The 12,348-nt window shown below is 38.0% G+C and overlaps 1 protein-coding gene and 1 non-coding gene across 3 annotated transcripts in view; both read left to right on the forward strand.

Moving 5' to 3' along the window:
* Positions 1 to 12,348, forward strand: part of LOC127412369 (adenosine kinase-like) — a 263,864-nt gene that overhangs the window by 181,819 nt on the left and 69,697 nt on the right. For both annotated transcript variants that reach the window (XM_051648667.1, XM_051648668.1), the window contains exon 7: positions 10,124 to 10,294. In XM_051648667.1, the coding sequence (XP_051504627.1) occupies positions 10,124 to 10,294 (171 nt within the window). The remainder of the gene's footprint in view (positions 1 to 10,123; positions 10,295 to 12,348) is intronic.
* Positions 7,671 to 7,742, forward strand: trnag-ucc (transfer RNA glycine (anticodon UCC)). The gene has a single exon. It is a non-coding gene; the product is annotated as a tRNA-Gly (tRNA).

The raw sequence follows: 12,348 nt of genomic DNA on the forward strand, positions 1-12,348 counted from the left end.
GTCCAAAGTCCTCTTTTCAGATGAGAGCAAGTTTTGTATTTCATTTGGAAACCAAGGTCCTAGAGTCTGGAGGAAGGGTGGAGAAGCTCATAGCCCAAGTTGCTTGAAGTCCAGTGTTAAGTTTCCACAGTCTGTGATGATTTGGGGTGCAATGTCATCTGCTGGTGTTGGTCCATTGTGTTTTTTGAGAACCAAAGTCACTGCACCCGTTTACCAAGAAATTTTGGAGCACTTCATGCTTCCTTCTGCTGACCAGCTTTTTAAAGATGCTGATTTCATTTTCCAGCAGGATTTGGCACCTGCCCACACTGCCAAAAGCACCAAAAGTTGGTTAAATGACCATGGTGTTGGTGTGCTTGACTGGCCAGCAAACTCACCAGACCTGAACCCCATAGAGAAGAGGAAAATGAGAAACAAGAGACCAAAAAATGCAGATGAGCTTACGGCCACTGTCAAAGAAACCTGGGCTTCCATACCACCTCAGCAGTGCCACAAACTGATCACCTCCATGCCACGCCGAATTGAGGCAGTAATTAAAGCAAAAGGAGCCCCTACCAAGTATTGATTACATATACAGTAAATGAACATACTTTCCAGAAGGCCAACAGTTCACTAAAAATGTTTTTTTAATTGGTCTTATGATGTATTCTAATTTGTTGAGAGAGTGAATTGGTGGGTTTTTGTTAAATGTGAGCCAAAATCATCACAATTAAAAGAACCAAAGACTTAAACTACTTCAGTCTGTGTGCATTGAATTTATTTAATACACGAGTTTCACAATTTGAGTTGAATTACTGAAATAAATGAACTTTTCCACGACATTCTAATTTATTGAGATGCACCTGTAATTTCAACTCCAAAACAATATTTCATTTCCATTTAATTATTTATTTGGTAAGTAGCCATGTAATAAGTGGGATAATCTACAATCAGCCATTCATTATTGCAAAATAAACCCTTTCAAGTCCTGAACACCCTGTAAGGGTTATATTGCAATACGCTTTTAACTTAACTACCTTTTTTAAGTAGTGTAACAGTAACTCAGCTGTTTTCTAAATGTATATGTATAGCTTTTCCGGTAACAATCTACAATGACAAAACAATTCACTGCTGTTTTTTATGTCACATGAAATTATGGATGCAATTTTTATTGCCAAGCAAACTGAGTAAATAATCAAACACACTCCTAAACTGTCCTCTTTCCCTCTCATGTATTTCAAGTTGAGCAATAAACACTGATCTCTGGGGCTTTTCAGGAATCCAGCCACTCAAATTATGTAAAACTCAGCAGTTCTCTTTAGCTCTCTGATGCCCATCACAGGCTACCTTCTGATAGGGTTAATGTGTCAGGTTTGGGACTCTCTTGCCTATTGTCTTTCACACTTGGTGAGTGTAATTCAACCTGTCTTATGGTGTTACAAATCAGCGCTCTGGGCCTGCCTACCCTTAGCTGCAAAATAACACACTCCACCTGAAGTGCCAGCAGAGAGTGTGCGAGGACGGATGGCTCTCTTTAATGGACTGGCTGTCTGCAAGCAGCGTGCACTCTGGCGATCCGATAATCATGGCACACACTGAGCCTCAGATACATGTCAGTTTAATGGAGGTAGTGATTATTTATTTATGAGCATTATTGCTAAATTGCTGATTACATATTTTTCTAGTCTCTAATTTCTTTACACAGTCATTTTTAACGTTGAAGGCTCTTTCAGCTCCCCAGAAAACTGACCTCCCCCTTTTCCACCCACAAAGACAAGTATAATAGCCTCTCTCTCCCTGGAGGATGGTGGTTCATGAAAGTCATCTTATTCATGAAATGTATCTTGCGTTGCGCTTACCTGTTGAAATATTGTCTGATGAGAATCCCTCATTTAGCTTGTTGATCCAATGTTCCAATTATTCATATGCAACATCCTTTCCTGGAGCAGTTTTGACATGCGATTCCAGAGCAAGATTTTCATAATCTATACCATCAGTTGTGTGTTTATTTTAAACGCGCCTCTTAACATGAAATAAATGTGCAGATTTAGTCCATCATAACATGATACTCTGGACTGGTTCCTCTAACGGTCTCTGAATGTTTGTTATGGTTGTCTCAGTATTCATTATAATAAGATGATTCTTTAATCAAGCGCAGGCCTTTCCTTTTGGCATTGCATTGGGATAAAGACACATTTGGTGGGGCCCAGGAAGAAACAAAAAGAATGGCACATTTTAAAAGAGCTGGCAGCTGTTGAGCTTTCATGTCATAGGCTGACTGCCATTAGCCTCAGCAGCCATATAAGATAAGGCCCTGTAGAACATGTTTCTTTAAACACGCAAAGAGGAACCAGATGTCATGTGGACTGAGGGCTTTAATGTAGTAAGATGAGCAGCAAACATCAAACACATCTTCCAATCCCTTTGGAATGCCGAATTCTGCAGCTTCTTCCCATTAAAATAGATTTATTTTCTGTTTTATTGCTTTAATTGTAAAAAAAAAAAAAAAAAAAGCAAAAATAAAGTGATGCACAAAAATAACCAAAATTCTTGACCAAAACAGAAAGTGAAAATTCTAAAAACTGTAAATGTGAGCTCTTTCCTATCAATATATCATCCATCATCAGCCAGTGTTTACATTAAATCCAGTTAAACCTAGATCATTTCACATGCACACTGCTTTTACTCCATGTCAATGTTTCAGTTAACAGATGTTGAAATAAACCAAAGATAAACAAAGGTGGCATTATTGAAATTTTCTGGCATAATTTTTTGGTGGTCAAAATGTTGGTGCATTTGCACACATTCAGATGGAAACTACCAGTATTGTGCTTGTTGTTTTTCTATCAAACATCTATTTGCGAGGAAATAAGGTCTTATCCGTTTTTTTTTTTTTTTGTTGTTGTTTGTTTGTTTGTTTTTTTTTTTTTTACAAATATTAGTATTGAGATCAGGTGTTGACAGCCTGAGAAAATGTAAGCATTGGCACATAAGCGATGAGAGCAAGAGAGAATCTAATATTAAATATAGTAATTTTAATATTAATCTCTCACTGATTAATATCTATTTTTATCTATTTGCTTGGTTGGTTGATTGAACAAAAAAGTACAGTGATTTTATCATATGGTAATACCATGTTATTATGATACCATAGTGCTGAATAATTTCCATATTCATGTAAAATGGTGTTTTCATGGTACTTCAGGATATTTTAGTTGTTTATTTAAGAAATGTCCCTCACATCTGCATGCCAAACTACATTTTGCAGTAATCATTCCTAATTGCTTTTGACAGTGAACCACTAGATTCTGCTGTCCACTCTCTCTAACCTGGGCATCACACAAACTGCGCTTGGATGCTAAATTACTAAATGTAAATTTAAAATTGTAATTACTCATGGTCATGCAGCCTGATTTATTTAGTTATAAGCTGAATTGGATTTCAAACAAAAACAAAGTGTGGTACTGTTATTAACAAGAATAATAAAAAATAAAAAATAGCACTTCTTGTCTAGAAGGATGCCTACCCCTAAACTAGATTATCCTGTTTGATTAAATCAGTTGGAGCCATCACTCTACCCCACTATGCTTCTATTGGTGGATGACAATCATCCACTCCATCTACTGAAGTGAGAGACAGCAGTGTATTACTCTTTAAAGATGGCTGCTGTGATAGCCAGGTGTCAGGACAGTGCAATCTGCTCCCAGCAGACTATGTATTGATCCTTCACGTGGGACTCTTACAGAGATAAAACCTGCGTATGACATGTGAAAGAGTGAAGATTCATCTCGAGGGCTCTGCCTGGTACAGAGAAGTTCAAACTGGCCTGCGCTCAGCTTTTACTCTCAGCACATGGACTTGAGAGGTCCGCTTAGCATGCAGATTTAATAGAGAATGATAAACAGGCCTTTGACAGGCTTTAATAAACTGCAACAGATGTCTGCTGAACACAAGAGCCACGTCTTCTGCTGGCGAGCAGACTCGCCTAGATACAAATGCATTTTCATGTGACAGACAGTGGTAATTCATAAATGATAAATTGTGCATTAAGGCTTCGAGTTTCTAGTTTTTATTCAGAAGGATGTCCAGATAATTGCGAAACATTTGAAAGTGGTAAGACATACTGGTCGAGTTCTGAGGCAGCTCTGGCTCTTTGTGCTCTTCCATGAAAGTCCTTCCTCAGAAAGCTGTGAAGTATCCGTGTTGTTGGAGTCTGATTCAGGGAGGAAAGAGTCGCGCATCCATTAAAGCAGCTTCCCTCTGGCCATCTCTCCAACTTCAAACACACCTACATTAAAGTTCCAATAATGCAGTGGGCTGATTCTCCCAAACGGCGCTCTCACATCATATGTGAGGTGCGCTAATGACAGGGGTACTGTTTATAGACGTACACACAGATGGTCCATTAACTCTGCAGAGACAGCATCTAAAGCTACCCTGGATGCTGTTGGGTTTGGGCAAGTGTAACCACCATAATGTTTGTTTTCAAAGGCATTTTATTTTTTCACTGAGTCAAGCCATAGACCTTATTCACAGTAGCGCCACCTTTGATTTTTGACAGGAATGAAAACAAGGCTGTGAGGGATAGACTTACCCTCTCTTCAATGGCATACACTGTATAAATCTATCAAAAGTTCCTAGATCACATCTAATTATTCACAACTCAGGTTGTCTGAAGTTTTTTGTCTACTGAAAATTCTTGGAAAGATATTTTTCAATAATTCATCAGCGGAATGATCCAATAACACTGGTTTATTTTAATGCAATGTTACCGTTTTGTTAGTGTGATTGATTGAAATATACAAATATTATCTAAAGTCTTTGCAGTTTATTTGGGTAATTCTTAAAAAAATGTCCTAAAAATAATGTCACAATGCAAATATCTTATTGGTCCCAAAAGTTGGCTTCATTTTCCTTATGCAGAATATAATTACATATATTAAATATGACCAGGACATTTTCTTGACCAGTTTCGTGAGAATCCCCCATTTGCGATATGTTGAGGGATCAGAAGCAATAACTCTCAGTGGCAGTTTTGTAGAAAGTTTTATCTGTGTGCTGTTTTTCTGAGAGGGAGAAAATGATGACATCTGTTATTGCTGACAGTGGCGGATGGATGATTTGTAATGTACGCCCACATAGGAACAATGTACTGCGTGCCTATGACTGGCGAAAGAACAAGCCTCTCGGGTTCCCTTTCTGAGCGGTGTAATAGCTGACAGAGTCACACTAAACACATGAAGGTCACTTCTCTCCACTCGCAGCTACAAAAGCCTCTTCTTTTTTAATGGAGTGCTCTGAGCGCACATAAAAGCCACCATTCCTCTACTGCAGCCTTCTCTTGTTCTCACCCTCTCTATTGTGTTACTCTCTATTTTCTATTTTTTATCTTTCCACGTCCTATCCACCTTAATCTCACCTGCATTGCATCTCTGAATTATTCTCTCAGTACAAGAGGAACTGTATAGAAGGTACAAGCCCAGCGAAGGGTTTCAGGTTTAAACGTAAAGGTGTTGCCTTACCAGCTTTGTATTCATTCACACAATGAACTGAGGAGCCTCTCTTGTTTCTCAGTAAGAAGAGTTCAGACAAGACCTTTGTTTTCCACTTCATCAGATGCAAGTTTTTCTTTTTGTTTTTTTTTCTTTTTTTTAAAACTCCTGTCGTCCTGGAACAAAGGCTGGAGAGAAACCATCACAATGGGCTTAAATGGCTCTCTCTCTCTTAGGCCGTTCTATGCAAGTGAGGGAAAAATCACAGCATGTCTTTAGATCATGTCTCTGGGAGAATAATACACATAGTTTGTACAAACGAAATATTTTGGTTGTGAGCCATACTTAAAGATACCATGATACATTTACCATGGTGTTTTTTGAAGTACACTACATAAGTATGTGGACACCCATGGTTTTGAAATGTTCAACAAGTACATGGATCCAAAGTTCGAGTGTCCACATACTTGGACATTTAGTGTACCTTGAAGTATGGTATAGATAGTATTCGATTACATAATCAAACACACCCCCGCTGCCATGACTGATGGAGACACTGGTAAACGAAGCACTGTGTTTCTCCGGTACCAATGAGATAAAGTATTTCCAAACATTGTGACTGCGAAAAACACTTAAGTTGATATAGAAACGCTGGATAATATTTCTCTTAATTGATTAACTTAATTGGTGGATTGGATCCTTCCAACTTGTAAGAAAAACAGGCTTAAATAAGCTTCTTGTGTAATTATTGCTTTTAAATTTGTTTTAAAATTATTGCTCTGCTTTCATAGCATATCATATTTATAAATTAAGAAGGGTCTCTCTATTCATAGTTTCACAGCTCTGTCTTCGCTGATAATTGCTGCTGTATTTACAATGACTGGGCGTGTTAACTCCGGACTTAAAAAACGAGACCAAGCCAAGTTTTGTATTACTTTGAAAGTAGCATTGTCTACTTGGAAATAAATGTAAAAAAGTGAGACACGGTCAAACACTTGATAGTTTTGGAGTATTAAATAAATAAGAGCCTAAACACAAGATTTGAAAATAAGCTTATATGCTGATACATGCTGATTCTGGACTGCTTTATGTAAAAAAAAAAAAATAATAATACAGAATGCTAGTGTTGTAAATCCAAGAATCAATTTATTGTCATTGAGCATTTACACAGATGTACAAGAGATTAAAAACATTTTACTAAAGGGCCAAGGCGGAACAGAAAAACACGTACAAATGGGAGAAACAGCCAGGTTGACGTTAGCCTGCCATTAGATTCTACATTAGTCTTTAGCTGGCCATCACTCATCTTTATTACTCCAGTAACAACTGGAGATATATCCTTACAGTTCCTAGATTTATCTTAAAAGACATGATCAGAATAACACCCTGCTATTTTTTTTTCTTCTGTTCATCCTGGCTTCGTGTCCCTTCTTTTCTTACAAGTGCTCTGATGTCCACTCCTTTGTGTTGCTTCACCTCTTGGCCAGATTATAGTACTATACAACTTGTTGCCACTTAAAAATCCAAACAACCAGTTTATAAACCAAACTTTAAATACTACATTAAACTTTACATGGTATTTAGTAATATTCTTTCTCCCACTGCACCGGCAGACTAACTGTTTTGACCTGTATCTGCAGACAAGATGGTGACAGCGCTTGTCGTGACGTCATCAGAATACTATCTATATATCAAAGTACCATGGTTTTACCATGTGATACCATGACTGCACCCCGGTACTGCTACCATACTATGTAAGTGCAAGATGATGTAACATTATTCAATATCAATTTTCAAAAGTCAAAATCTAAGATGTACATGTCATTTGCTCAAAACGTCTCCACATTAGGCATTGCTAGCATGCATTTATTTATCTGTTATAATTTAATAGTTATTCTAAATTATTGTTTATTTTAATTATTAATAGGTTATACTGTGTGTGTGTGTGTATTTTTATATATATATATATATATATATATATATATATATATATATATATATATATATATATATATATATATATTGTGTGTATGTGTATATATATATATATATATATATATATATATATATACACACACATACACACACACACACAATATATACATACACACACACACACACACATATATATATATATATATATATATATATATAGATATATATATATATATATAGATAGATAGATAGATATAGAGGCTTGCGTTGGTGGTATAGTGGTGAGCATAGCTGCCTTCCAAGCAGTTGACCCGGGTTCGATTCCCGGCCAACGCATTAGGGCAGTGGTGGCTCAGCGGTTAAGGCTCTGGGTTACTGATCAGAAGGTCGGGGGTTCAAGCCCCAGCACCGCCAAGATGCCACTGTTGGGCCCTTGAGCAAGGCCCTTGACCCTATCTGCTCCAGGGGCGCCGTATCATGGCTGACCCTGCACTCTGACCCCAGCCTAGCTGGGATATGTGAAAAAGAAGAATTTCACTGTATATGTGCAAATGTATAATGTGATAAATAAAGAAAATTATAATTAAAATTATATAGTGTGTGTGTGTGTATATATATACACTATATTGCCAAAAGTATTCGCTCACCCATCCAAATAATTGAATTCAGGTGTTCCAATCACTTCCATGGCCACAGGTGTATAAAATGAAGCACCTAGGCATGCAGACTGCTTCTACAAACATTTGTGAAAGAATGGGCCGCTCTCAGGAGCTCAGTGAATTCCAGCGTGGTACTGTGATAGGATGCCACCTGTGCAACAAGTCCAGTCGTGAAATTTCCTCGCTACTAAATATTCCACAGTCAACTGTCAGTGGTATTATAACAAAGTGGAAGCGATTGGGAATGACAGCAACTCAACCACGAAGTGGTAGGCCACGTAAAATGACAGAGCGGGGTCAGCGGATGCTGAGGCGCATAGTGCGCAGAGGTCGCCAACTTTCTGCAGAGTCAATCGCTACAGACCTCCAAAGTTCATGTGACCTTCAGATTAGCTCAAGAACAGTGCGTAGAGAGCTTCATGGAATGGGTTTCCATAGCCGAGCAGCCGCATCCAAGGCATACATCACCAAGTGCGTCGGATGCAGTGGTGTAAAGCACGCCACCACTGGACTCTAGAGCAGTGGAGACGCGTTCTCTGGAGTGACGAATCACGCTTCTCCATCTGGCAATCTGATGGACGAGTCTGGGTTTGGCGGTTGCCAGGAGAATGGTACTTGTCTGACTGCATTGTGCCAACTGTGAAGTTTGGTGGAGGAGGGGTTATGGTGTGGGGTTGTTTTTCAGGAGCTGGGCTTGGCCCCTTAGTTCCAGTGAAAGGAACTCTGAATGCTTCAGCATACCAAGAGATTTTGGACAATTCCATGCTCCCAACTTTGTGGGAACAGTTTGGGGATGGCCCCTTCCTGTTCCAACATGACTGCGCACCAGTGCACAAAGCAAGGTCCATAAAGACATGGATGAGCGAGTTTGGTGTGGAAGAACTTGACTGGCCTGCACAGAGTCCTGACCTCAACCCGATAGAGCACCTTTGGGATAAATTAGAGCGAAGACTGTGAACCAGGCCTTCTCGTCCAACATCAGTGTCTGACCTCACAAATGCGCTTCTGGAAGAATGGTCAAAAATTCCCATAAACACACTCCTAAACCTTGTGGAAAGCCTTCCCATAATAGTTGAAGCTGTTATAGCTGCAAAGGGTGGGCCGACATCATATTAAACCCTATGGATTAAGAACGGGATGTCACTTAAGTTCATATGCGTCTAAAGGCAGGTGAGCGAATACTTTTGGCAATATAGTGTGTGTGTGTGTGTGTGTGTGTGTGTGTATGTATATATATATATATATATATATATATATATATATATATATATATATATATAATATAATGTTTATATATTACCTGTAGTCACACAATGCACTTTTTTTTTCCACCTCTGCTTACTGAGAGTCGACAGCATAAGATTTATAAGTTATCCTCAAAGTCGTGTGACCTTGTTGTCATTCCTGTGTGAGGAGGTGGGCCAAGGTGCCCTTTGTTGTATTGGATTGTCTCTGTTAACTCGCCCTTCTCTCTGATGGAAGCTCCTCTGTAATTATGGACTCCATTTGTTATTGTTCATTCTCATCTCCTAAAACCCTAATCCTATTTGTGCCTCATCATACTCTCCATTATATCAAGCTTAACCATGTTTACTCCTCACAAGAAGGAACATGTTGCATTTTCAATGCTGAGATTTATTGATATATATATATATATATATATATATATATATATATATATATATATATATATATATAGAAGCTGCAAACTCCCTCAGTCATTATTATTTGTTATTTCTTTGTTGCACATTATAAGTTGTTATAATATGGAATGGATCTCAAACCAAGTATGGCAGCCGGCAGTCGATGATGTAGCTTTCTGAACATCACTATTACTATTGCTCAAACGAGTTTGTTCACCTCCACATACCCCCACTGCCCGACTCAGGCCGGGGAACCATCCGGAAGCTTTTGTTCCTCTTTGTAAATTTTTTTTTAAAGCATAATTCCAAGGTAAATAAGTGATCTGATGACAAATTAATCTAAGTGGCAAAATATCGGTTAAAAACAAAAAATCTAATATCGGTGCATCCCTAATAATATGTCTTTCTCTGACAGGGGTTTTTCCTGACTGTGTCTTTGGAGTCGATCCTGAAGGTAGCCAAACATGCCTCTGAAAACAACAAGATCTTCTGCTTGAATCTCTCAGCTCCCTTCATTTGCGAGTTCTTTAGTGAGGCCCTGATGAAGGTTATGCCCTACGTGGATATCCTTTTCGGCAACGAAACGGTGAGTCGCCATATATGGGCATCCTTACAATGACTGTGGTATGTGTGAAAGTGTGAAGTCCCTCCTATCTGTCTGTCTTACCATGTACTGGTAGCTAGAGATGCACAAAAATTTTGCCCACCAAACATTTTCAATAGAAAAAAAACAATGAACATCTTGACATATGAAATCTTGAAATATGATTTCAACTTTAATAGATCCGATAACAGAAACTTTTACCATGGAAATAAAACAGTGAGGCACGTTTATAGTTTATGGCATGTGCACCCATGCTGTATGATGACATACATACTGAAAGATTCAGAGTGTGACTGCACAGCAATCTCACCAATTGAAAGAAAGCTTGTGTAATCACACAAAACACTCAAAACATTAATACAATTGAATGAAATTAGCATTTTTTGTTTTTAGTTCAAATTTCAGCCAAGTGTGTCTTTCCCCTAATGTTTTTATGCCCAATGCTGACTGCACTCATTGTGATTTAGAGAACCGCAGACTGAGCCACAAGCAGCCTGTGACCTCAGTGTTTGAGACACAAACTCTGGGGAAAGGTTCTGACTCATCGTGGTCTCAGGTCCTGCTCTGTTCTGCATCTGCAGTAGGGATGTGTCACAGACAGTCAGTGTGGATAATAGGTGTTTGGCATGTGCTGACCCAACAAGTTTAATAATTTCTACATCTGAATGTTTTTTTCAGCATATCAATTGTTTTTGCTGCCAGGGGGGAAGTTGACTGAGAATAACTTGTGCTCGCTGTTAGTGCTGTTTTTTGTACACACTGTCTGCATTGTTTTAACACCTGGTTCATTAAATATAATTTTTTGTAAATCAGTTAACAGCGCAAGAACATAGGCAAAAATGTTGTCCTGATTGATATCACAATTTCTCATCTTTCAGGCTGGTTCTAAATGCTAGGTTGTGGTTGAGGTTACATACTTTATTGGGACTGTACCGCATTGCTCCACCAGAGTATTCCAGACTAGAGGTCGACCAATAGGTTGATTTTGCCAAAACGATAACTGAGGTGGTGGAAAAGGCAGATAACCTATTAATCAGATGATAGTTTTTAAAATATATTTATAAAATATAATTTTTTAATTCTTACATTTTTCTTACTGTGTTGGGCAAAGACAGAAGCTACAAGTGTCAAAATGAATAAAATCCCAGATGCACTTTATTGTTCAACCAAAATCCCAGTAATAACCAGAAAATAATTAAGATTTGGTGCATAACGTGGGACTATGAACAAGCCCAAAATAAACAAGGGACTATCAAGAGACTTCTTTTCATGCCCTCACTTCAATTTAGAACACTTAATTTATCTAATCAAATAACCAAATTTGCATTGAAGTGAGCATAAAAATATGGATAAATATTGTCAGTCAGTGATTGTTATATTTAATTTCTAGAGCCCGCTGTAATACTGTAGAATCAAGCCGTTCTAACTGTAGAATCCTCCAGCTCTGGCAACAGAGGAACATGGAGGAATAAAAAAAAGAAGCAAATATCGGCACAGATTAATCGGTAAATCCAATATATCGGTCTATCTCTAATCATATTCAGCTCTTTAAAATCCCCAAAATAACCTTGTATACACATCTTCACATCTGGATATGCCCGGTTATAATGTATTTGACCATCCTTTTTTTTTTTTTTTTTTTTTAGTACTGCTGCCATGACCAATAAAATGTACACGCGCATTTTTTTTAAATAAAATTCAGTTTACCACCTACCTTCATTCCATGGGCAATAATGGAGCAGTATTAAGAGTTAAGTGATACTCAAGATGCAAGAGATACTCAAGATTTTGTGGTTGATCAATTTTTGCATTTGTAGACAAAAATGTAATTGTGCCACCATATTAATATATTTCATTATAAAACAAAAATGTAACAAAATAAAAAATAAAAATAAAAGGTTTTGAAATTGCTGACTTGGACCAAATAATAAAGAAAAGCAGCCAATAAGTGCCCAACATAGATGGTAACTCCTTCAATACTGTTTAAAAAGCATCCCAGGGTTATACCTCAAGAAGCTAGTTGAGAAAATGCCAAG

This window comes from Myxocyprinus asiaticus, chromosome 21 (assembly GCF_019703515.2).
Source record: "Myxocyprinus asiaticus isolate MX2 ecotype Aquarium Trade chromosome 21, UBuf_Myxa_2, whole genome shotgun sequence".
NCBI classification, from domain to species: Eukaryota; Metazoa; Chordata; class Actinopteri; order Cypriniformes; family Catostomidae; genus Myxocyprinus; species Myxocyprinus asiaticus.